At 42.3% G+C, this 22,874-nt stretch overlaps 2 protein-coding genes across 6 annotated transcripts in view; both read left to right on the top strand.

The window, feature by feature from the left end:
• The window catches only part of SLC44A2 (solute carrier family 44 member 2 (CTL2 blood group)), an 85,029-nt gene extending 83,341 nt beyond the window's left edge, over positions 1-1,688 (top strand). The window contains exon 22 of the mRNA XM_067464085.1: positions 1,529-1,688. Coding sequence (XP_067320186.1) covers positions 1,529-1,635 — 107 coding nt within the window. The 3' untranslated portion in view covers positions 1,636-1,688. The remainder of the gene's footprint in view (positions 1-1,528) is intronic.
• Positions 1,689-8,080: 6,392 nt separating this feature from the next.
• Positions 8,081-22,874, top strand: part of ILF3 (interleukin enhancer binding factor 3) — a 31,387-nt gene continuing 16,593 nt past the window's right edge. For 3 of the 5 annotated variants that reach the window (XM_060763491.2, XM_060763487.2, XM_060763493.2), the window contains exons 1-6: positions 8,082-8,259; positions 18,002-18,083; positions 18,159-18,391; positions 20,001-20,181; positions 20,890-21,037; positions 22,458-22,549. In XM_060763491.2, the coding sequence (XP_060619474.1) occupies positions 18,081-18,083; positions 18,159-18,391; positions 20,001-20,181; positions 20,890-21,037; positions 22,458-22,549 (657 nt within the window). In that variant the 5' untranslated portion in view covers positions 8,082-8,259; positions 18,002-18,080. Of the gene's footprint in view, positions 8,260-18,001; positions 18,084-18,158; positions 18,392-20,000; positions 20,182-20,889; positions 21,038-22,457; positions 22,550-22,874 lie in introns of all 5 variants that reach the window. The other 2 variants (XM_067464084.1, XM_060763488.2) reach the window with 1 other exon arrangement.

Here is a 22,874-nt window from a genome sequence, read left to right as displayed (position 1 = left end):
TCCTTTGAAAGATTTGAAATTGTCACTTCCGGGTAGGAAAGCAGCTGAATATGTTTGAGCAGATAGAGCACAACTTATGTCAGGAGTTAAGTCTGTTTCTTGTGTTGCAAAGGACCTTATGCCCAGCGGGCTCTTTCTGCTGTCCCTCTTTTCCAGATTCTCTCCTTCCAGCCTAAAACCTTGTGCAAGGCAGTGGGCAGCAATAACTGCAGAGACCCCCCTTGATTTTAAAAATGGGAAAGGGAGGACTATGGCTAGAAATAAGTCTGAAATGTATCTATCAAAGTGACTACAGTTTTTTTCTGCCATACACATCTCTGATGATCTCAAAACTGTATGGTGCTTTTAGGCATATTATTAAGAAAATGCAAAGAACAAATGCCTATTATGGAAGAATTGGAATTATGGTTGCCAAAGACAAGCAAAATGAATAACCCTATCTTTTCAACCATGGACAGTCTAAATTTAATTTAAGAGTGGTCAAACTGCTTCAGTGTACAGTGATTCTCAACCTGTGGGTCCCCGATGTTTTGGCCTACAACTCCCGCAAAGTTCTGTGCAGCAGCATACAAAATCCGTCAGGGAAGGACTAGTCCCAAAAGTTAACTGTGTGTCCAGTAATCTTCTTCCCTGAATCTACAATTTGGTGATGGATCTGGGCATTGTTATGTTTTTACCCTGTTTCCCCTTCCGCTCCCTCACCCAAATGGTGCTTCAGTAGTTATATTTATATTTTTAATGTACCAGACATACCAAGTTTGTATGAAAATGTGACTCTATTTCCTGTGCTGGTCAATGACCGAAATAAATGATTTGAAGTTTGAATACATCTGGGGATCCACAGGTTTAGAACCAATGACTTAGTGGGAGACGTAAGCCCAAAATGAGGAGGCCAGATGTTTACACACCTGCCTAGGACATCAGTGAGCAACTTGTAGCCCTCCACTTGTGCCCATCTCAAGATGGGTAGTGCTGATCAGAGCTGATTAGAGAATGAATCCAACATTGGAGGTCAAAGGTTGTGGTGGAGGCTCCTTCTTTGGAAACTTTTAAACAGAGGCTGGATGGCCATCTGTCAGGGGTGCTTTGAATGCAATATTCCTGCTTCTTGGCAGGCGGTTGGACTGGATGGCCCATGAGGTCTCTTCCAACTCTTTGATTCTATGATTCCATAGGATGGAGCTGTGGGAGTTAAAATGGAATCATTGGGCTAAAATTGTGCAGTGCCCTGGGAAGTGGAGTAGGGAGTCCACTCTGGGGTTGAATTTAAACTTTAAAAGAGATACCCAGTGCTTTGAACCTATTTACAGTTCCTTTTTAAGTCTCAATTTGTGCCTGACACACATTCCTTGCAACTCAAAAAAGCCACGAAAAGGCAAGATCCAGTCAACATTGCATTTAGCAAGCAGTTTTAACTCAACTTCTATGGGTATCAGACTTCTGCTACATGTTTGGGATATCTGTCACTTGGTAGTTCTAAGACATGCATTTCAACAAACCCTTTGCTGGGCTTTATATCTTTTTACAGTGGAAGACCTGGAACGTAATGATGGCTCTACTGAAAAGCCTTACTTCATGTCATCTAATCTGAGAAAGCTCTTGAAGAAAACTAACAAACAGCCAGCGGAGACATAAGTGGCCTCCTTTGTCTCTGCTTCAGAAGATGTACAGAGATAAACAAGCCATAATTTTATCAAGCCTTTTTTTTATAGAGCAGTATCTGTGGGGTTAAAATATCCCACCTTCATTTGTTCTGCTGAGCAAGAGTAGATTGCTCAGATTTGGCAAATCATTTGAACGTCCTTTTGAGTGAGAAATTAGCGATTTGTGCTTCACTAGCCGCATACATTTCAGCACAGTCTGTTACTGATCTGAGCAGAGTTCATTTGAGTTCATGATCAATTTACATGATTGGGGTGCTGGGATGTTTTTGTTTGTGTTTGTGTTTTTCCTTTCAAACTGCAGAACAATTTAGTGAGAAACACTGCACGGATGCTTCTAGCATTCTGAGCTGATTTAGTTATTAACTACATGGTCCAAAAAAACCCTTTGTTCTTGTAATGGCTTTTAATTCATTGTATACCTTCACTGCTTAAGATTAATTCCTTAAAGGTACAGGCTACCAAGTAAGGACTTAAGCATGATCAATTGCCTTGATTGAGATTTTTTTTTATTTATTTTCTAGAGCTTGCATCATGCTCAATAGGGCTGGTCAGCAACCCCAGGCCAGTTTATTTGTTAAAATAAAACACCAAACTTAGTAGAATTAATAAGATTTTATTTAAAATTATGTGACACAAAATTTAAAAAAATGTGGGCTTTTAGGTAGAAAGCAGGCATGTAGCCGGGGGGGGGGGGGGGGGGGGGGCCTCAGGGGGCTTCAGCCCCCCCCCCCCCGAAATTTTCATGGTGGTTTGCGAAAAGGCCTAATTGGTGCATTATTTAAACTGTTATGTTTATTCATATTATGATCTGATCACCATACTCAATATATCCCATATGCATGGGGGTATTGGGGTAATGATACAAAAGGTTTGCTAAGCTAGACCCTCTTTCACTCAGACTCAGCCCCCCCCCCCGAAACTCAGCCCCCCCGAAACCCCCCATGAAAAAAAATTCACCCCCCCCCCCCCCCGAAACGAAATCCTGGCTACGGGCCTGGTAGAAAGTCAAAATTATTCTTCCGGATTTGGCTTTCAAAGGAAGAAGATTTATCTTTTTTTTAGACTCACTTGAAAAGAACAGTGAATTGAATAAAGGGGTTAAATAGTATAGTAGCATCAAGTATAAATAAATGGTATATAAATAATAATAAATATCAAGGAAGATAGTAGCAGAAATAAGATGAAAAGTTGTGACTTATATAACTTTATGTCAGTGAGTTAGAGGTAACTTTCTACAAAGAAAATGATAAACATCAGTCTGTTTTCAAATCTGAAGAATTGGTTTTAACTTTTATTCTTTCTTATGCTCTCTGCTCTCATATTCTTCTTTGTAACTTTCAAAAATATTTTATAAGTGAAACATTAAACATTTTGTTTTGTATATATGTTCCAGTATTTTTTTATATATATTGAGCTTCAATATAAGTTGATGGTGTTGTTTTTTGTTAAAAATCAACTCGCTTTCTTTCCCTGCTAAATCAGTTAGACCTGTGAAGTTGTTCCTTTGAAAGCTGTGCAGAACCTTAAATACTGGGCATTTTATTTTTTAAATAATTTCACAGAACTCTACTCCACATACCTAACAAAGAAATGAGTGTAGAGACACATGGCTGTCTTTCTTTTATGACTCCAAATAAGGAGATAAATACAGTAACCTCACTTTGTAAATATGTAATCTGCTGTCATTTTCCCTAATTAAAGAATGGCACCCCCGGTAGATTTAGAAATAAGTTTCTTTTGTTAAAATAGCTGAAATTGCTGTATTAGACTAGAATTGATCTTAAATAGAGATTATTATTGCCATGTCCGGGGTTCGCGGTCAGGCCCTTAATTGGTTCAACTCATTTTTCCGGAACCGGAGACAACGCATGGAGTACATGGATCAAGTCTCCGATAGATCCCCCCTCCTATGTGGGGTCCCCCAAGGTACAATTCTCTCCCCTCTTCTCTTCAACATCTACGTTAGACCCCTTGCTAGTTTGGCTCGGAGTTTCGGCCTGGACTGCTATCAATATGCGGACGATACCCAACTCCTTCTGCCCCTGGAGCCTGGAGCAATGTCAATTCCAGACAATTTCACCTGATGTCTGGAAGCTCTGTCAAACTGGCTACATGCTAGCAGACTGAAGGTGAACCCGGCGAAGACTGAGAATCTCTGGCATGGCCACCCGGCAGATCTGACTCATATGGATGAGATTTTATTTAAAATTATTGGACACAAAATTTAAAAAAAATGTGGGGAGTTTTGGTAGAAAGTCAAAATTGTTCTTCCGGATTTGGCTTTCAAAGGAAGATTTATCTTTTTTAAAAAACTCACTTGAAAAGAACAGTGAATTGAATAAAGGGGTTAAATAGTATAGTAGCATCAATGGTGCTGCCCTGTCTCCATTGACCACTGTTAAGAGCTTAGTTGTCGTCCTGGATTCGCAGATGACAATGGAAGCTCAGGTCGCTGCTGCCAGCAAACAGGCCTTTTTCTATCTACGACAAGCGAGGCAACTGGCAACCTACCTATCTGATGAGGCTCTGGCAACTGTCATCCATGCCACGGTCACATCTAGGCTGGACTATTGCAACGCCCTGTATGTTGGCCTTCCGATGTCTACGACCCAAAAGCTCTGTATTGTTCAGAATGTGGCAGCCAGGTTACTCACAAGAACGCCCATGAAATGCCATATAACACCAGTGCTGCAACATTTACATTGGCTTCCAAATGAGTACCGTGGCCTGTATAAGGTGCTAGTTCTGACCTTTAAAATTCTTTTCGGCCAGGGTCCATCGTACCTGAGGGACCGCCTCTCCTTCTCCCATCATTGGAGGCCACAACGACCAGCCCAACGTGACTTACTCTATATACCGGGTCCTAGAGAAGTGCACTTGGAAAGTACCAGATGCAGGGCTTTTTCTATTTCTGCCCCTGCCTTGTGGAATTCCTTGCCGCCCTATATGAGAGCCATGCATGACTTAGGGCCTTTTACTCTAGCACTTAAGACCTGGCTTTTTACTAGAGCATTCGATCTCTGCTAATTTTTAAATTCTGTATGTATGTATTTTATCTTTTACAATTTAGTTGTAAATCGCCTAGAGCATTCTCGGATGGAGGGCGATTAATAAGTTATTAAATCTTATGATGATGATGATGATTGCAGACGGATGAAAGCAGACAGATGAATTACAACAGTCCAGAAATGAATTTCATAGGACTTTTAAAAACAATATTGCTTGCCCTCAAGGCAATTTTATTTCCTTCTCACCTCAGTGCCTAGAATTCCCCCCAGTTGTGCATTTTTAAAGTATTGTACTTCATTTATTTGATGAGGTGAGCTGTAATTAACAACACATCTGTTGTTTCTGCAGTCTGGTAATTCCATTAATGGAGAGGAACCTCAATTTGTTTCTTGTGGTTTAGCTGCTTTGAAATAAGATCAGATAGAATCTACTGCCGGGTGCCTTTACTTGTTTCCAACTTACGGCTACCATAATGGCAGGTTATTCTTCACAATATTTGTTCAGAGGCAGTTTGCCTGTGTCTTCCTCTGAGGCTGAAAGAGTGCGACTTTCCCAAGGTCACCCAGTGCACTCTCATGACGGAGCAGAGATTACAGCCAAAGGGTGCATCTACACTAGAGTTCAGTTTGACACCCCTTTCATAGCAAGAGATCAAATCCACTGAATCACTGGAGTTGGCCTCACAGCCTGAATCTACACTGCCCTACAATCCAGGTCAATGCAGTCAATCCACATTCTGAAACTGCTTATAAGATCTTTCACTTTCTCTGCCCAATAGTGTTGGGGCCTCACCAACTATGAATATCACGATTCCATAGTACTGAACTAGGGCAGCTAAAGTGGGGTCAAACTGCATTCATTCTACAGTCAGAACTAGTGATATTGAGCAAGAATTTAGGGGGCTTTGCCAGGAGGCAGAGACCAATCAGACTCATCAAAGAGTTCGTTGCCCTGGTGAGACAGAAAGAGGCACCCAATATTTTTCCCTGATTTTTCCCAATAAAAGGTCTCACCAAGTTGAAGAAAAGCCACCGAATTGTTTATTGCAATCCACCTGGAAAGGATGTCATACTGCGATCATTCGTCAAGAAGACATACATTGAATACAAAATAAAACCTTGTTATACATATACAGAGTTGTCAGATTTGAATTTTCTGCTCCCCGCCCCTCAGCCAGCTCGGCACCTATTGGTCGACGCTCTACAGCTGGGAGGAGGCTTGGCTGCCTCCTGAGCACCTTAGCCAATGGGTGAGCTCACGCCGCTTCGGCCTCCTGACCAATCAGGAGAGAGGAAGGCGGGATGAGAGGGAAACAATGAGAACTTGAGTGGATTATGGAAATATGTGATGTCCATGTGGCCGGCAAGACTTCAGGGGCCTTCTAGCTGACCAGCTCATTGTGATGAGGGGTGTTTTTTTTTTTATCGTGTCAGGAGCAACTTGAGAAACTGCAAGTCGCTTCTGGTATGAGAGAATTGGCCGTCTATAGGACGTTGCACAGGGGACGCCCAGATGATTTGATGTTTTTATCATCCTTGTGGGAGGCTTCTCTCATGTCCCCGTATGAGGAGCTGGAGCTGATAAAGGGAGCTCATCCGCCTCTCCTCGGATTCGAACCTGCGACCTGTCGGTCTTCAGTCCTGCCGGCACAGGGGTTTAACCCACTGTGCCACTGGGGGTAATCAACACTGATTACTGAGGGGTAGTAATCAACACTGAAATCTGGCAAAATGGCCAGAATCCGGATTTTTCTTGAGCCGGGATATGGGGACAATAGAGTAATCTGGTTTGCAGTTTCGGTTGAGAGAAGCTTAAATGAGTAAACAGATCAATTGTGGCTTTCTGAAGGCCCTTTGTCCTGTTGAGATATGACTATCTATGCCAAGTGGGCACATACTGTGAATACTCCGTCCAATTCTGGGCACCACAATTGAAGAAAGATATTGACAAGCTGGAATGTGTCCAGAGGAGGGCGACTAAAATGATCAAGGGTCTGGAGAACAAGCCCTATGAGGAGCGGCTTAAGGAGCTGGGCATGTTTAGCCTGAAGAATAGAAGGCTGAGAGGAGACATGATAGCCATGTATAAATATGTGAGAGGAAGTCATAGGGAGGAGGGAGCAAGCTTGTTTTTTGCTTCCCTGGAGACTAGGACAAGAAACAATGGCTTCAAACTACAAGAAAGGAGATTCCATCTGTTCGGGCATCCGGACAACGTGGCCTGTCCAGTGGAGTTGATGTTGGAGGACCATTGCTTCAATGCTGGTGGCCTTTGCTTCTTCCAGCACACTGACGTTTGTCCGCTTGTCTTCCCAGGAGATTTGCAGGATTTTCCGGAGGCAGCGCTGATGGAATCGTTCCAGGAGCTGCATGTGACGTCTGTAGACAGTCCACGTTTCGCAGACATATAGCAGGGTTGGGAAGACAATAGCTTTATAAACAAGCACCTTGGTATCCCTACGGATGTCCCAGTCCTCAAACACTCTCTGCTTCATTCGGAAAAATGCTGCACTCGCAGAGCTCAGGCGGTGTTGTATTTCGGTGTCGATGTTAACTTTGGTGGAGAGGTGGCTGCCAAGGTAGCGGAAATGGTCAACATTTTCTAATGTTACACCATTAAGCTGTATCTCTGGCAATGGGGAGGGGGTGGCTGGGGACTGCTGGTCTGTAATATTGATGTTGGAAACCGGCCCGAGTCCCTTGAATGGAGGTGAGAAGACTGGTATACAAAACTACCAAATAAATAAATAATAAAGAAATTTATTAGGAAGAACTTCCTGTGAGAGCTGTTCAGCAGTGGAACCCTCTGCCCCGGAGTGTGATGGAGGCTCCTTCTTTGGAGGCTTTTAAACAGAGGCTGGATGGCCATCTGTCAGGGGTGTTTTGAATGCAATATTCCTGCTTCTTGGCAGGGGGCTGGACTGGATGGCCCACGAGTTCTGTTCCAACTGTAGGATTCTATACGCGTGTTATGAAGCGGTTCTAGGCCCACAAGGCCTCAAAATACAGTGTTGGGCACATTTAAGACGAGAGCGCGGGGGAGGGGGGTACACTCCACGCAACGAGGGAACACAGGCCTCATCTTGAGGTAGGCAGAAGCTTGGCTTTTCTTCCGAGACAAAGCAACAGACTGTCTCTCACAAACCAAAAGCCCGTCTTCCTTTCTCGGCATCAGTCTCCCTTTGTAGGAGGAAAGGCAAAGGCTATTTGGACGACGCAACAACGCGGCGGCATGTTTGAATATGCCTCTTGGCAGCCAGAAAGCGCAGGGGACAAGATGGCGGCGGGGAGGGGGCGGGGCGGCCGGGCGCAGAGACGGCGCGTGAGCCGGCATTCCCCGCCCCCTTCGCTCGGCGCTGATTGGCGGAAGCGCCAGGCTCCGGGCCACGTGGTGCGCCGGCCTGCCTTTCTCGCCCGCGCCGCCCCGCCCCCTGCCGCTCGCCGCAGTTGGAGCTGGACGAAGGCGCCGTCGTCGCTGCCGCTTCTGCGCGGGAACCGACTACTCGAGTGTCTGGGGGGGGTCTGTAGACGAACCGGTCCGCGTGGGCTGTTGGGAGACGTCGTCGTCGACGGGCCCGGCCCGCTCGGTGAGTAGTAGTAGGAGTATCCGGGGTGGGGAAGGGGAAGAGCGAGAGTACAGGCCGCGTCCCTCAACGAGGTCACCTCAGCGGTGGGGTGGGGTTTGGGCTTTGAGGGCCCATCCGCGAGTGAGAGAGGGAATGCGCGAGGGAGGGGGCGAGTGCGCGAGGGCCTCTCTCTCTCCGCGGCGCGCGCTCTCTCCATTGTGTGGAGGAAACAAAATGGCGGCGGCAGGGCCAGGAGGCGCGCGGAGGGGGGGGGGGAGGGCGCGCGCGTGCGTGTAAGTGAGCGAGCGGTCATGGCGCGCGGGAGGGACAGCGGCTCAACGGAAAGCGGGGGAGCGCCATTCCTCTTCAGGCCAGAGAAAGGCCGCGGAGGCAGAACCGGCGTCCACAACGCCATTTCTATTCCCCGCCGGTGTTATCCTCACTCTCCCCTTGGCGAGGGTGGTGGGGAGTCAGTCGTTCAAACGGTGCGTTCCCCCCAGCCGCCTGGGAGGCCCTTCCTTTGTGTGTCTCCCGGCCTCCGGCGCGCCCCCTTCTCTTTAATTACTTTGCGTCTGAGTCTGCCTTCTCTGGAGCCCTTTCCGTATTCTAATCCCTTCCAGGCCGGCTTTTCGGCCTCACGCACGTGGGCTATTCGTCCAATTAATAGGTAGAGGGGGTTTCTTTCATCTCTGTAGCCCCTTCCTCTTTTTCCTGCTTAGGCAAGGAACACATCCTCCTCCGTGACTGTCTTGATGCAGCAGAAGGGCCTTTGCACAGTTAAATTTATTTATTTATTTACTTTGCTTGTATACCGCAGTTTCTCAGCCTTGTAGGCGACTCAACGCGGTTCACAAAAAGAGCAAAACGTCAATCCAACAACATACAAAATTTAAAAAACCATTAACAACATAGTATACATGGTAATAACACATCAGTACCAACACATTAACAAATCGTGATCCAAATTCGTCATCCATAGTTCCGTTCCTATATTCATCGTGTACATTGCACTGTTTATCCGAACGCCTGTTCAAACAGCCAGGTTTTTAGTTTTCTACGAAACACCATTAACGAAGGGGCTGATCTAACGTCCATGGGAAGGGCGTTCCACAGCCGAGGGGCCACCACGGAGAAGGCCCTGTCCCTCGTCCCCGCCAGCCGTGCTTGTGACGCAGGCGGGATCGAGAGCAGGGCCTCCCCAGAAGATCTTAAGAGTCCTGGTGGGTTCATAGACAGAGATAAGTTCGGATAGGTAGCTTGGGCCAGAACCGTTTAGGGCTTTGTAGGCCAACGGCAGCACTTTGAATTGAGCCCGGTAGGAAATCGGCAGCCAGTGGAGCTGGAGCAGCAAAGGAGTTGTATGCTCCCTGCGCTTCGCTCCTGCGCCATCTCTGTGGCTTTCCATACTATTGATCATGGTATCCTTCTGGGTCGACTCTCGGGGGCACTGCAGGAAAAACGAAATGCAAAGATACAGAATGGGGGACAATGCCTGGCTCGAGAGCAGTACGTGTGAAAAAGTTCTTGGAGTCCTTGTGAACAACAAGTTAAACATGAGCCAACAATGTCATGTGGTGGCAAAGAAAGCCAGTGGGATTTTGGCATGCATCATTAGGAGCATAGTGTCTAGATCTAGGGAAGTCATGCTACCCCTCTATTCCGCTTTGGTTAGACCACACCTGGAATATTGTGTCCAATTCTGGGCACCACAATTCAAGAGAGATAGTGAACCCACACGTTCACTTCGTTCATCCGGAGAGGCCCTGTTCGTGATTCCGCCTGTGTCGCAGGCATGCTTGGTGGGGACACGAGACAGGGCCTTCTCTGTGGTGGCCCCCCCGACTCTGGAACACCCTCCCCAAAGATCTCAGACAGGCCCCTACATTGGCAGTCTTTAGAAAGAACTTGAAGACCTGGCTGTTCCAATGCGCCTTCCCAGAATAGGAATCTCCAATAACAAGTCCCAGGCGCACTTTAGTAGAACTAAGATTGCTGCACACTGCACTTGCCCTACAATCCTCACATACCACCTATCACATCAGCACTTTTAATCCTGTACCCCTTACTCTGGCCTGGCCCAGTTTTCATAGTGTCTTGATGTATTGTTTATTGCATGTCGTTAATATTGCTTTAACTGTTTTTAATTTTGCTTTAGGTGTTGTATTGTTGTGTTGTGTTTTGAGGCCTTGGCCGTTGTAAGCCGCATCAAGTCCTTCAGGAGATGCTAGCGGGGTACAAATAAAGTTAATAAATAATAATAATAATAATAATAATAATAATAAGCTGGAATGTGTCCAGAGGAGGGCGACTAAAATGATCAAGGGACTGGAGAACAAGCCCTATGAGCAATGGCTTAAGGAGCTGGGCATGATTAGCCTGAAGAAAAGAAGGCTGAGAGGAGATATGATAGCCATGTATAAATATGTGAGAGGAAGCTACAGGGAGGAGGGAGCAAGCTTGTTTTCTGCTTCCTTGGAGACGCGGAACAATGGCTTCAAACTACAAGAGAGGAGATTCCATCTGAACTTGAGGAAGAACTTCCTGACTGTGAGAGCCGTTCAGCAGTGGAACTCTCTGCCCCGGAGTGTGGTGGAGGCTCCTTCTTTGGAAGCTTTTAAACAGAGGCTGGATGGCCATCTGTCGGGGTGATTTGAATGCAATATTCCTGCTTCTTGGCAGGGGGTTGGACTGGATGGCCCAGGACAGGAGGTCTCTTCCAACTCTAGGATTCTATGAAAGAATAACAAAGAAAACAAATTGTGGGTAAATAAGGCTTGGAGTAGTCTGCCGTGCCTGATGAACAAACCTGGACATGTTTAGCCTGAAGTAGAGATGGCTGAGAGGAGATATGATAGCCATGTATAAATATGTGAAAGCAAGCCACAGGGAGGAGAGGGAGCAAGCAAGCTTGTTTTCTGCTTCCTTGGAGACTAGGACGCGGAATAATGGCTTCAAACTACATGAGAGGAGATTCCATCTGAACATGAGAAAGAACTTCGTGACAGAGCCGTTCAGCAGTGGAACTCTGCCCCAGAGTGTTGTGGAGGCTCCTTCTTTGGAAGCTTTTAAACAGAGGCTGGATGGCCATCTGTCAGGGGTGATTTGAATGCAATATTCCTGCTTCTTGGCAGGGGGTTGGACTGGATGGCCCATGAGGTCTCTTCCAACTCTTTGATTCTATGACTCCAGTGGCTCCGTTCCTTCCTTGAGGGCCGTACCCAGTCGGTGAAGCTGGGGGACACCTGCTCGGACCCCTGGTCATTGACCTGTGGGGTCCCGCAAGGTTCCGTTCTTTCCCCCATGCTAATCAATATCTACATGAAACCGCTGGGTGAGATTATCTGGAGTTTTGGAGTTTGGTGCAATCTCTATGCGGATGACACTCAACTCTATTACTCTTTTCCACCAGATTCCAATGAAGCCCCTCGGGTCCTGACAAAACAAGTCCTTCTGACCAATCGTGGGACTGATTGGGGCATAGGGTGGCTACCTGTGCTCGATGGGGTTGCACTCCCTCTAAGGACACAGGTCCGCAGCTTGGGGGTCCTTCTGGACTCCACTTTGACACTTGATGCTCAGGTGTCGGCGGTGGCTGGGAGGGCCTTTGCACATTTGAAGCTCGTGCACCAGCTGCGCCTGTACCTCGTGAAATCTGATCTGGCCATGGTGGTCCATGCCCTAGTCACCTCTAGGTTGGATTACTGCAAGTTGCTCTATGTAGGGTTGCCCTTGAAGACAGCCCGGAAACTACAGTTGGTGCAGAGATCTACAGCCAGACTACTCTCGGGAGCTGGTTACAGAGAGTAGTCAACCCTCCTGTTTAAACAGCTCCACTGGCTTCCAATAAGTTTCCGGTCCCAATTCAAGGTTGCAGGTCATCACCTATTAAGCCCTAAATGGTTCAGAACCTGCTTATCTTCGAGATCGCATCTTCCCCCCTATGAACCAGTGCGTACCTTGAGATTTTCTGGGGAGGCACTGCTCTCTCTCCCCCTGCCGTCACAGGTACAGTTGATGGGGATGAGAGAGAGAGCCTTCTCGGTGGTGGCCTCCCACCGAGGAAGATCAGATAGGCCTGTCCTCCTTTCGTAGTCAACTAAAAACCTGCATGTTCCGGTGCGCTTTTGACTAAGCAGCTCACCAGTAACTTTCTTGTCCCTACTTGAAGTTCCGCACTTTACACTGGCATACGTTCTACCTCAATATGCGTTATGACAGTATTTCCTGCCCAGTTTACTGTATTGTTGCACTTTCCTGCGCTCTTGTAAAGATGTATTGCACTCATTGAATCTATACCTCAGCTATGTTTCTTTCAGTCATATTGTTTTTATATTGCTTTCAATTGTGCTGTTATTTGTTTTTATCTGATGTTTTAATTGGTTAAGTGTTTTACATGCGTGTTTTAATTGTAATTTTGGGCGTGTTCCTTGTAAGCCGCCCCGAGTCTCCTAGAGGAGATGGTTGGCGGGGTATAAAAATAAAGTTATTATAAGGGCATTTCTGATTTTCCCATGTTGGTCACAATTGCCGTGTTCTTTCCTGGAGGCTCACCAAATACAGACACCAGTCCAAGAAGCGCCCAGCATTGACCTTTGAAACGTTGACTAGGAATTCATTTTTGCAAGTTGTGCTTCCAAACAGTAAAACTATGGGTCCTTCCATACAGCCATATAACCCAGAATATTAAGGCAGATAACCCACAATATCTGCTTTGAACTGGATTATCAAAGGACGCTTCCAGACAGGCCCTGTATCCCAGGATCTGATCCCAAGTTTTCTGCTTATCCTACATTATTTGGCACTGTAGACTCATAATCCGGTTTAAAGCAGAAAATCTGGGATCAAGTCCTGGGATATAGGGCTGCCTGAAAGGGCCCTGTATCCACACTACCACATAATCCAGTACAACGTGGATTTTATACAGCTATGGGGAAGGGGATGAAGACTCCAGAGGTAGTTTTGCCAGTCCCTTCCTCTGAAATTCCACCTACAGCACTTGGACCCACATTGCTGGTGTCCCAAACTTCTGGAGAGGAATATTTTTGGAGTACAGATATGCTACTTTTACTTTCAAATGATTAGAAAACAGGAGAATACATTCAAGATATATATCTCATTGAATTGATACTTAAATAATAAAAATTGTAAAATTGTAAATAATAAAATTGTGAAATTATAGAGTAGCAAATAGTAAAATAATAAAAATTAAAGGAAAACAACTGTCCCAAATACTTTTCATATTCCTTGTAAATTTACCTAAATGCTGAAAATTCTCAGTGAGTTTGGTTGTGAAATACAAAAATCTATGTTAATGTCAGAGTTAGAGCAAAACTCAGAGAGAAATCCAGGCAAAGATATATCTACAGATATGCAATCATAGGTATCAAGAGGTGAATTGAGGATACAGTTATAATGTATTTGTTGAAAAAAAGTTTAAAAACTTGGCATTATACTAAATGTCCTTTGACCTCTGGTGTTGCGATAATTAGGTCCTCCCTTGTGCATGTGGATAAGAGGGTTGCACTGAAGTCTGCTGTTCAGTTAACTGATCTTTAATTACACTATGTAAAACATGTTTTGTTCTTGTATTATAAATGTCAAATTACAAATTGTTTCTGGGGTACATTTCAAAGCAAGAACCACACAGTTAAACAGGAAATAACACTTTCAAACCAGGAACAAAATCTTTCAAATGTTGTTACATAGTGTAATCGCTGGGAGGATATTATGTTTTTGAATTACAATTTTTTTTTGTTTTATAAGAATATAATACCAGGTCAGAAAACTTGGTTGGGTTCAATTTAAAATAATAAATAAGTGCCGTAATTGAAAATAGGATTGATATGTGCCCTATGTGCTGAATGTGTTAAATAATGCTGTGCATCTGAACAATTTTCTGGGATTTTACTCTAACAAAACCACAGAGGTTTAGAAGTTCATAAACTGCCTCACCCCATTTGGGGGACGGGAGGAGGATGGAATATACATAAATTGAGGATTCATTTATTTATTTCCTGCTAGTGTGGAACTCAGTGTAGTTTGCCTCTGACTGAAATGTTTTGTCACTTTGGGAGGAAAAAAACCTTTCTGGTTATTGAACAAAAAATGAAACCCAGAAGTGATAAGTAGTTGGAAATCATTTTCAAGTCTGATTATGGGAATTGTGTTTTACTTATGGCTGTGTACATAGCTTAGCTTACTTGAAACAGGGTACAGATAATGGAACAGATGGTAACAATGGGTTGAAATTTGAAATAATTTAGTAATTATAACTTAATATTTCTTATCCACTTTTTTCTTGTATTAATGTATTAACAGATTAGATCATTGGTTTTCAACCTCTCATTACAGCACACTAACAAGTTACAAATATTGTCATGGTATGTCATCAGTTTTTTTAAATAACTTGTTTTTTAAAGTAAGTATTAAGACTGTGTTTGATATTCAATGACTAAAATTTTCTGAGGCATTATTATAATTAATACATTTTTACCCATCTCTCCTGATGGCTCGAGGTGTGGTACAACAAATTCAAAAACAAATGAACATAAAATGCAGTAAATTACTAAATTTCATTTCACACACACATATAAAAACATGAAAACCAAACACAGCTACAGAATTGGCATATAGTGATAATAGAATTCAAATCCTCTCATGATTGAAAATTGTCAGGGTAGGCCTGCTGAATGAGATGGATCTTCAGTTGTGCTTTAAATTAAATTATTAAAAGCAACAGTAGGAGGAAAGGGTTTGTTCCTGTCCTTCTACTTCCCCTTAACTGTATGGTCCAGTCTTGTTTCCCACAAACAATATTTCTTTTATTGGCTTTACCCCCCACTTGCTCCCCCCACCTAAATAGTTTCTTCCTTAATAGGTATCTCCAACACACATAGAAACAGTCTCCACCCACCATGGGTCAATACCTATTCCATTCCTTTGCCATGGAGAAATGCCAAGACAAAGGAGGAGTGTCCGCTGCCACCTTAGAGCAAGGAGAGTCATCAGGTGACCCTTGTCTCCTCTAGAACTGAACATCTTTGGTGCTACTCCTTCCACTATTTCATTGATTGGGGAGCTTAGAAACCAGAGTGAGAGGACAAGGAGTTGCATCTTTTTCTTGGCATGCTTATTTTTATACTTTTATTAACTATTCAAAGCAAGATATTTAGACTGCTCAAATCACACAACTTTTTAAAAAAATCAAAATTACTCAGTGGTTTTAAAATTGCATAGCATTTCCTGTCATTAATTTGTGATTCACTGATGTGACATACCTGTAGATTGAATAATAGAGTTGGACGAGACCACACATGTCATCCAGTCCAATCCCTTTCTGCCATGCAGGAAAAGCACAATAAAGCAGCCTCTGTTTAAGCCATTGTGTGGTAGAGGCTCCACAAGAAGGAGCCTCTACCACACAATGAGGCAGTGAGTTCCCCTGTAAAACAGCTCTCAAATTTATTTATTTATTTACTGTATTTGAATACCACCTTTCTCAGCCAATCGGCGACTCAAGGCGGTTTCCAACAAATCAATATACATAAAACATAATATAGATAAAAAACATTAAACAGTATAAGACATCACAAAAGCAGTAAAAACACTATCATCAGTGTCTCATTATTCTCAAGCATTGTCCAGTTCCATTGTGAGGTCATTCGATTTCCTATATTAGCTGCTCTGTATTTGTAAACGCTTGCTTGAATAACTATGTTTTAACTTACCTCCGAAACATCAAGAGGGAGGGAGCAGATCTGATCTCCCTAGGGAAGGGCGTTCTATAGCCGAGGGGCCACCACTGAGAAGGCCCTGTCTCTTGTTCCTGCCAAACATGCTTGTGACGAAGGCGGGACCGAGAGCAGGGCCTCCCCAGATGATCTTAAAGTCCTCAGTCAGGAAGTTCTTCCTAATGTTCAGGTGGAGTCTCCTTTCCTGTCATTTGAACCCATTGCTCCTAGTCCTAGTCTCCAGAGCAGCAGAAAACAGGCTTGCTCCCTCTTATTCCCATTTCATAGGACACAAATATGCCACAACATAGTGTTTGAAAATTGCTGAATTAGACACATCAGGTTATAGTTTACACCATGAATTACATAATTGTTACAGTAGAAATTGCGCTCACTATCTTGTTGCATTTGCTTGCTTGATATCATTGTGCCCGAGGGACATTGTGCATTTCAGCACAGCAACATATTGGGAATAGTGGCTCTACCTTTATAAGAGTTTAGTTGCTGCATCCCATTATGGCAGTAAGTATGCTCTTCAATTAGGCTAGAAAAATTGGCAGATTCTAGTAGGCCCTATTGTTTAGAAATGGTAGAAGTGTTTCAACATCCAGAAGACAACAGTAGGAAAACTTGAAAAGAATTTTAATTTTATTTCTATTGACTCCTCCCCCCCCCCCCCCCCCCCGTAGCTAAAGTTTGTAATAACTTCAGTGATGAACAGATTTTGAAGATGTGTACTTCCTGTGATCTTTTCACAAGTACATATGCTGAAATTGTCCTTCTGGAAGTGTTAAAAGGGCAATGGAAAGCTGATCTGGGAGTGACTATAAATTCGACCTTTATAAATGTCCACTCAGGTGGAAGCTTAGGTAGAAATCATCACTAGTACAGCTTGTGTCAGAAACAAAATGATATTAATAACTTGTGGCATCTGTCTCTGTTATAATATCTTCATGGAAACTAGTGTTTACATACCACAATGGTCCTGCATTGCTTGGTTTAACAGTATCTCAAGACAAATCTACCTCACGAATTGCACATGTACGCTAAATATTTAATGCAATTTCAAGTGGTATTGGAAAAACGTGTTTTCACCATGCCAATGATTGCATGGCCCTATATGAGTGTTTGTTATCAGGCAGTTTAAAGCTAGCTTCAAACTGCATTAAATGGGCAGTGTAGATGGGACCAAAGTTCTGATTGTGTTCCTTTTAGTAGCAAAATTACAAGAGTGATTCATCAGAAGTAAAAGTTGGTTGAAATAATTGTAAGGCATTGGGTTTCCACAAAGGCTAACTTGTTCAAATTGTTTCAGAACATGTAATGGTAATTAAGATTTGTTCTGATGTTTCCCATCCTAAATCATCAGATATTGAGAGGTAACTCTCGTTAGATAACCAAAGTTGTTCACTTCTATTATGTTAGTCCTACAAGGCTCTCTGTGCTGCACATTAGGTAATTATGTCCTGATTGTGATTCTGACAGTTTCTAAGGCCAGTGAAGTAACAGTTTTGTTTCATACATAATAAACACACTTTAGAAATAAGGTAATTTGTTTAGCTATTCTCCTTGCAAGAGGTGCCCAGGTAGTAGTGCTCAGGCAGCATATATAATTGTGCAGTTTAAGCACCTGAATCTCCTAGTACAAGCAGCCCTCAAGTTACAAACAAGATAGGTTCTGTTGTTATCTCACTTCAGTTCTTAACTATGAGTCATTTGTAAGTATGATATTTGTAACTTGGGGACTGTCTGTATATTGTTGCATGTCAAACAGGCAAGGGACGTGATTAAAGCATCAATGACATATATCTCATATCATATGTCTGCATTTGTGGTAGTAATAATAAAAACTCATTTCTCAGTTTTTAATGTACAATAACAGTGTCATCCAAATTTCTTTTCAGATTCTATTTAAAAATCAAACAGAAATTAAGTTTTTAAGAACTGCATTATTCGATAAATGTCTAATCTTGTACTACACTGTATTAGATTTAAAACTTGTGTGATACTGATATCTCTTTTTCACCCCACAGAATTGCAACAATAATACCTCTACAACATCTTAGAAGAAGAAATATTTCTTGAAAGAGCAACCACGCTTCGGAGGCAAAAATGGTAAGAATGTGCAATTTGGAACTTGAAGCCAAAATAATCTACTGCTAGCTAAGTACTGTGCATTATCATTTTCAGAGACCAATGCGTATTTTTGTGAATGATGACCGCCATGTAATGGCAAAGCATTCTGCTGTTTATCCAACCCAAGAAGAGCTGACAGCAGTTCAGAACATGGTCTCTCATACTGAGCGTGCTCTGAAAGCTGTGTCTGACTGGATTAATGAACAGGAGAAAGGCAACAATGAGCAGCCAGCAGAGCCAGCAGAGACCATGGAGACAGTAGTTGAAGACGAAAGCAAAGAGGGAAGGTAAGTCAAATGTGCTAACTAGTCTTTTGGGGGGTAGAACTCTGATTGCCATGGGAAGGAAGAGAGAAATCCTAGTGATGCTGGTGCTAGCCATAGTGCTAGTTGCATGATCTTGTAGAACAGATCATTTATCAACATACAGTGTCACTTCAACACGTTCATTGGTTTTTATAAAGTTTGATGCTGCCATATTAATTTAAGGTGTCATCTTCTGTAGGCTTATTCAGATAAGCCTTATTCGCTTCAAAACAGGTTACATTTTGGTAATTGAGATCAGAAGTGCAAGTAACCTTTAGGAAACTGTAGCCTAAAATTATTATGGATAGATTGTAGTAAATTATAAGTACCTATATAGGAATTTAATAATCATGAAGAAAATTAACTCATTTGAAATGTGTTGGCAAAGAATTCTTTACATAACATGGATAGCTAAAAGATAAATAAATAGGTCCTAGGACAAATTAAGCCTGAACTGTCTAGAAGCCAGGATGACTAAAGTAAGAATACACAACTCAGTAGAAAAAGCGATAATGTTTAATAAAGTAAAAAGCAGTAGGAAAAGAGCAAGGGTACATTTCAGATAGATAGACTCAACCAAGGAAGACTATAGTATAGGGGAATGTATGAGTTTCACTTCAGATGCCAGCTGCAGATGCAGGTGAAACGTTAGGAGAAAATGCTGCTAGGACTTGGCCATAAAATCCAGAAACCACACAACACCCCCAAAATTGTCCTCCTGACTGCCTGCAGGGGGTAATGCAGCTGTGTCCCTGCCCTAAGCTGGAGGGTTATAGAAGGTCCTTGTTTCGATGAGGTTCAAAAGAGCCCAGAAAGCCTCAGAGTTAAATATCAAATCTATCGAAGTCTGAATTCATTCCCTTCTCCATTGTCAGTATCCCAGTTCAGCTCCCTGGCAAGCTTATCTTTCTTCAAAGCTTAAACCATTAAGACTTGCTGCTTGTGCTGCAGAATTATTGTGGTGGTATGGCCTTAAGTTGTTTCCAACTTATGGTGACCCTGAGGTGAAATTATCATGGGGTTTTCTTGGCAAGAGTTGTTCAGAGGTAGTTTGCCTCTGCCTTATTTCCAGAACAAAGAAAATGCAACAGCAGCACTCTTTACCATTTGAAAGTCATTTTTGAATTATAAAATATACAATTATGTTGTATGTACTAAAAATAAAGTTTATTCAGATGATATGTACTTTGAATGTACTTATATTAATGAAGCAGAGAACATTATTTTGTCTCCTAGTCCTGCAACAGGCAGACAAAGCTGCCATTCTCATCAAAAGAAGTAAATAAATGAAACCAAAGTTAGTTGTTTGGCTGATGAAAATCCCATAGTTTTCATAAAAGTCTACCTGTTACAATTATTCTGAGAGTAGATATTAATTCAGCATTCTACACAAATTACATAATGTTTTGCTACCACACATATAATAATGGAACCCTTTGAAAAGACTAGTTGAAATGTGTAGAATGATAAGGAGAAGCATGGCTAATAAAGATGTACTAGAATTTATTTATTATTACATGATTTAATTTCTGTACTAGTCCAGTCTCATAGTATTTCTCTGTCTCGTTACTCTCTGTTCAAATTTTTGCAGTGAACAGAAAACTACTGAGCACTTGACTAGGACACTTCGTGGAGTGATGCGTGTTGGTCTTGTAGCAAAGGGACTTTTGCTCAAGGGAGACTTGGATCTTGAGTTGGTTTTGTTGTGCAAAGAGAAGCCAACAATTGAGCTTTTGGAAAAAGTAGCAGATAATCTTGGCACACAACTTGCTGTGAGTATGAAAAATAAGCAATTCCTGTAAAATATGCTGATATAATGGTTATCTTACAACTTTTTGTTCATACAATTTTTGCATAATGCTATAGTCCTCTCTTAGCATGTGGCAGGGTGTTCTGCTCATACTATTTATCCAGGTCAAGCTATTTGAAATAAGTTAATGCATCTAACCGTGATACAGTCTTAATCAGCTTGTTTAGAGCACAGACCCTCTCTGATATGGCCTCTCTAAGAATGTTCTAGGTCCTCCAGGAAATTCTGTGGTAGCATTTTATGGATGTTGTTCATTTCAGTAGGTTTCACTATTATCCACAGTTCCTTGTTTCCACCATACATTCAGGAACCATATATTACAATCAATATTACAGTATCTCCAGGACATTGCAGGCTAATCAGGAGAACCCTACAATTTAGTGTGTGTTACATAACACTTCTATTAGAACAATTGTTATTTTCATGTCCCGCTTGTTGCTTGGATATTAGAATATGCTTGAGGAACATTAATTACTCAAATAAATGGGAAACTGTCTTCATGTGTTTAACATTATATTGGGGTTGGTATATATTGGATGACGTCTTAAATAAATTCATCATAGTCCAGTGTGTGACCTGCCTCAAAACCCTTATTTCAGTTTTTTAGATATGATTTTAGAGACTGAGAAAGAGAGAAAATATTGAAAATTTGCATTTCTTTGTCTTTCAGACTATTACTGAGGATAAATATGAAATTATTCAGTCTATTGAAGATGCTGCAATTATTATAAAGAATACAAAAGAGCCTCCACTGACACTTACCATCCATTTGACATCCCCAGTTGTCCGAGAAGAAATGGAAAAAATGTTAGCTGGAGGTATGGAGGGCTGAAATCAGCTGAAAGCCACAGAATGAGTTTCCAGACTGAGTTTTTCAATTCGGTGTTTAATTTTTGATTAAGCAAAGCAGTTTCATTCAAGTCAACTTCATATCACAGTGCTATACATTGTCGTGGCTGTGGACGTCTGGATTATGGTTTTATAGAATCTTGAATTTCATCTTCCAAATTTAAGCACTTTTAAAGTGTTTAGGCCTTTTGACATGGCTTGTCTCCTTGTACAAGTGCATCCGTTCACTTGCGTGTAACAATGTTTCTTCATCAAACATTAATAATCAGTGCAGATTTTATAAATAGAAACTTAAGCACTTTAAAATAATGAAGTCTTAGTTGAAACGACTTCTGCATGTTCATAGAATTGGATGTGTTATATAAAGAAGTTTGTGTTGCAGCAAAAATGATTGGGAGTTTTTGTGTTTGGGTTTTTTTGGGATTTCACCCTATTCAGCTGAATTGCAACATGTAGTGCAGAGATTTGGGTAAAGTTATTCCATCCTTCATCTTATTTAAATTTTTACTGGCACTATTTCATGTAGTGATAATGCAACCTCTCTTGTGCTTGAACTGAAAAAGCCAGCCTACACAAATATTTGAGTTGATATTAAACACTGTAAAAGATCTCTTCTATTTTGTCTAGTGGCTGTGTTCCTGTGTGTGCACATTATCGATAGATTGTAGAGCTTGTATATGTGAATTTACTCTTAATATCAAAGACCATTATCATAATACAATGGGGTTTTAGTGGCCAGGAGAACTCTATATCAATGAAAAGATCGATTTGACATGTTTGAACTAGCATTATCTAAAACCCTGACATTTTCCTGTCTTCAGTTTTGCTGCAGCACAGACTTTGATGGTAATTTTGTTCTCTGATTGTTTTATGGTTCTGATATCTGACTACATCTACCAAGCCTTCTAGTTTGTCGATTTTAGGGACGCTGGACCTTTGACCAACAGGACGCACTCTGTCATGGGCTGGGGCCAGGGCAGTCGAGCCTTGTGGGCGGAGGGGGTTCCCGTTTAGAAAGGCTCTTAGATATGAACCTCTACTAGATATACAGTGGGAATCCTTAATTTTAACATTCCATTCTGTTGATAGTTCTATAACATTTTGTAGTTTGGTTACAATAGTCTTTTAAGATATCTGTCCTTTCCTGTAGAGTTTCTAACCCTATGTAGGAGTATGTTAGTGCCTCTCATTGTTCTCCTTATGTAGTTGTTAGTTCATAAAAGCTAAAAAAAAGTAAAGTGTATTCAGGCTATACTTTCAGGTACAGGGCTATAGATCAGAGTTCTGGGAGCCTCACCTGCCCGTTAGGAAACTGCCTCATCCCCTCTCCACCCGACAGAACCCCCTTGGTCAAACTGTACCTTGTCTTCTTATTCCACCCACGAATAGAAACGCTATCAGTCAACGACTCACCGGACGTTCTGGACAGGCAGAAATGCCTTGCTGCCTTGGCGTCACTCCGACACGCCAAGTGGTTCCAGGTTTGCATTTTGTTCTTATATTTGTCTTTAAGTAGAAAATGTGTACGTTGTAATTGCCTAACTTCATTAAAATGTTTTAATACTGGGCTGTAGATGTGCAGAACTTAGCATCTGTTAAATGTACATTTGCTAAAGATGCACTTGAATGAATTTAGTTTTTCAAAGAAATGGAAGTAGATGCATAGTTGCTGCTTTGTGTTAAGAGTAAGTTTTCATAAACAGTAAATAAAACTATAAAATTAAAAGGTATTGAGATGTTCACATAGTTTACCCTTGACAAAGTAGCACTACAGTAATGTTGTATATATTTTGTCTCAGTCCAGTT

This window comes from Anolis sagrei, chromosome 2 (assembly GCF_037176765.1).
Source record: "Anolis sagrei isolate rAnoSag1 chromosome 2, rAnoSag1.mat, whole genome shotgun sequence".
NCBI lineage: Eukaryota > Metazoa > Chordata > Lepidosauria > Squamata > Dactyloidae > Anolis > Anolis sagrei.
Note: the sequence above shows the minus strand (reverse complement) of the source record. Positions and strands in the feature narration are given on the sequence as shown.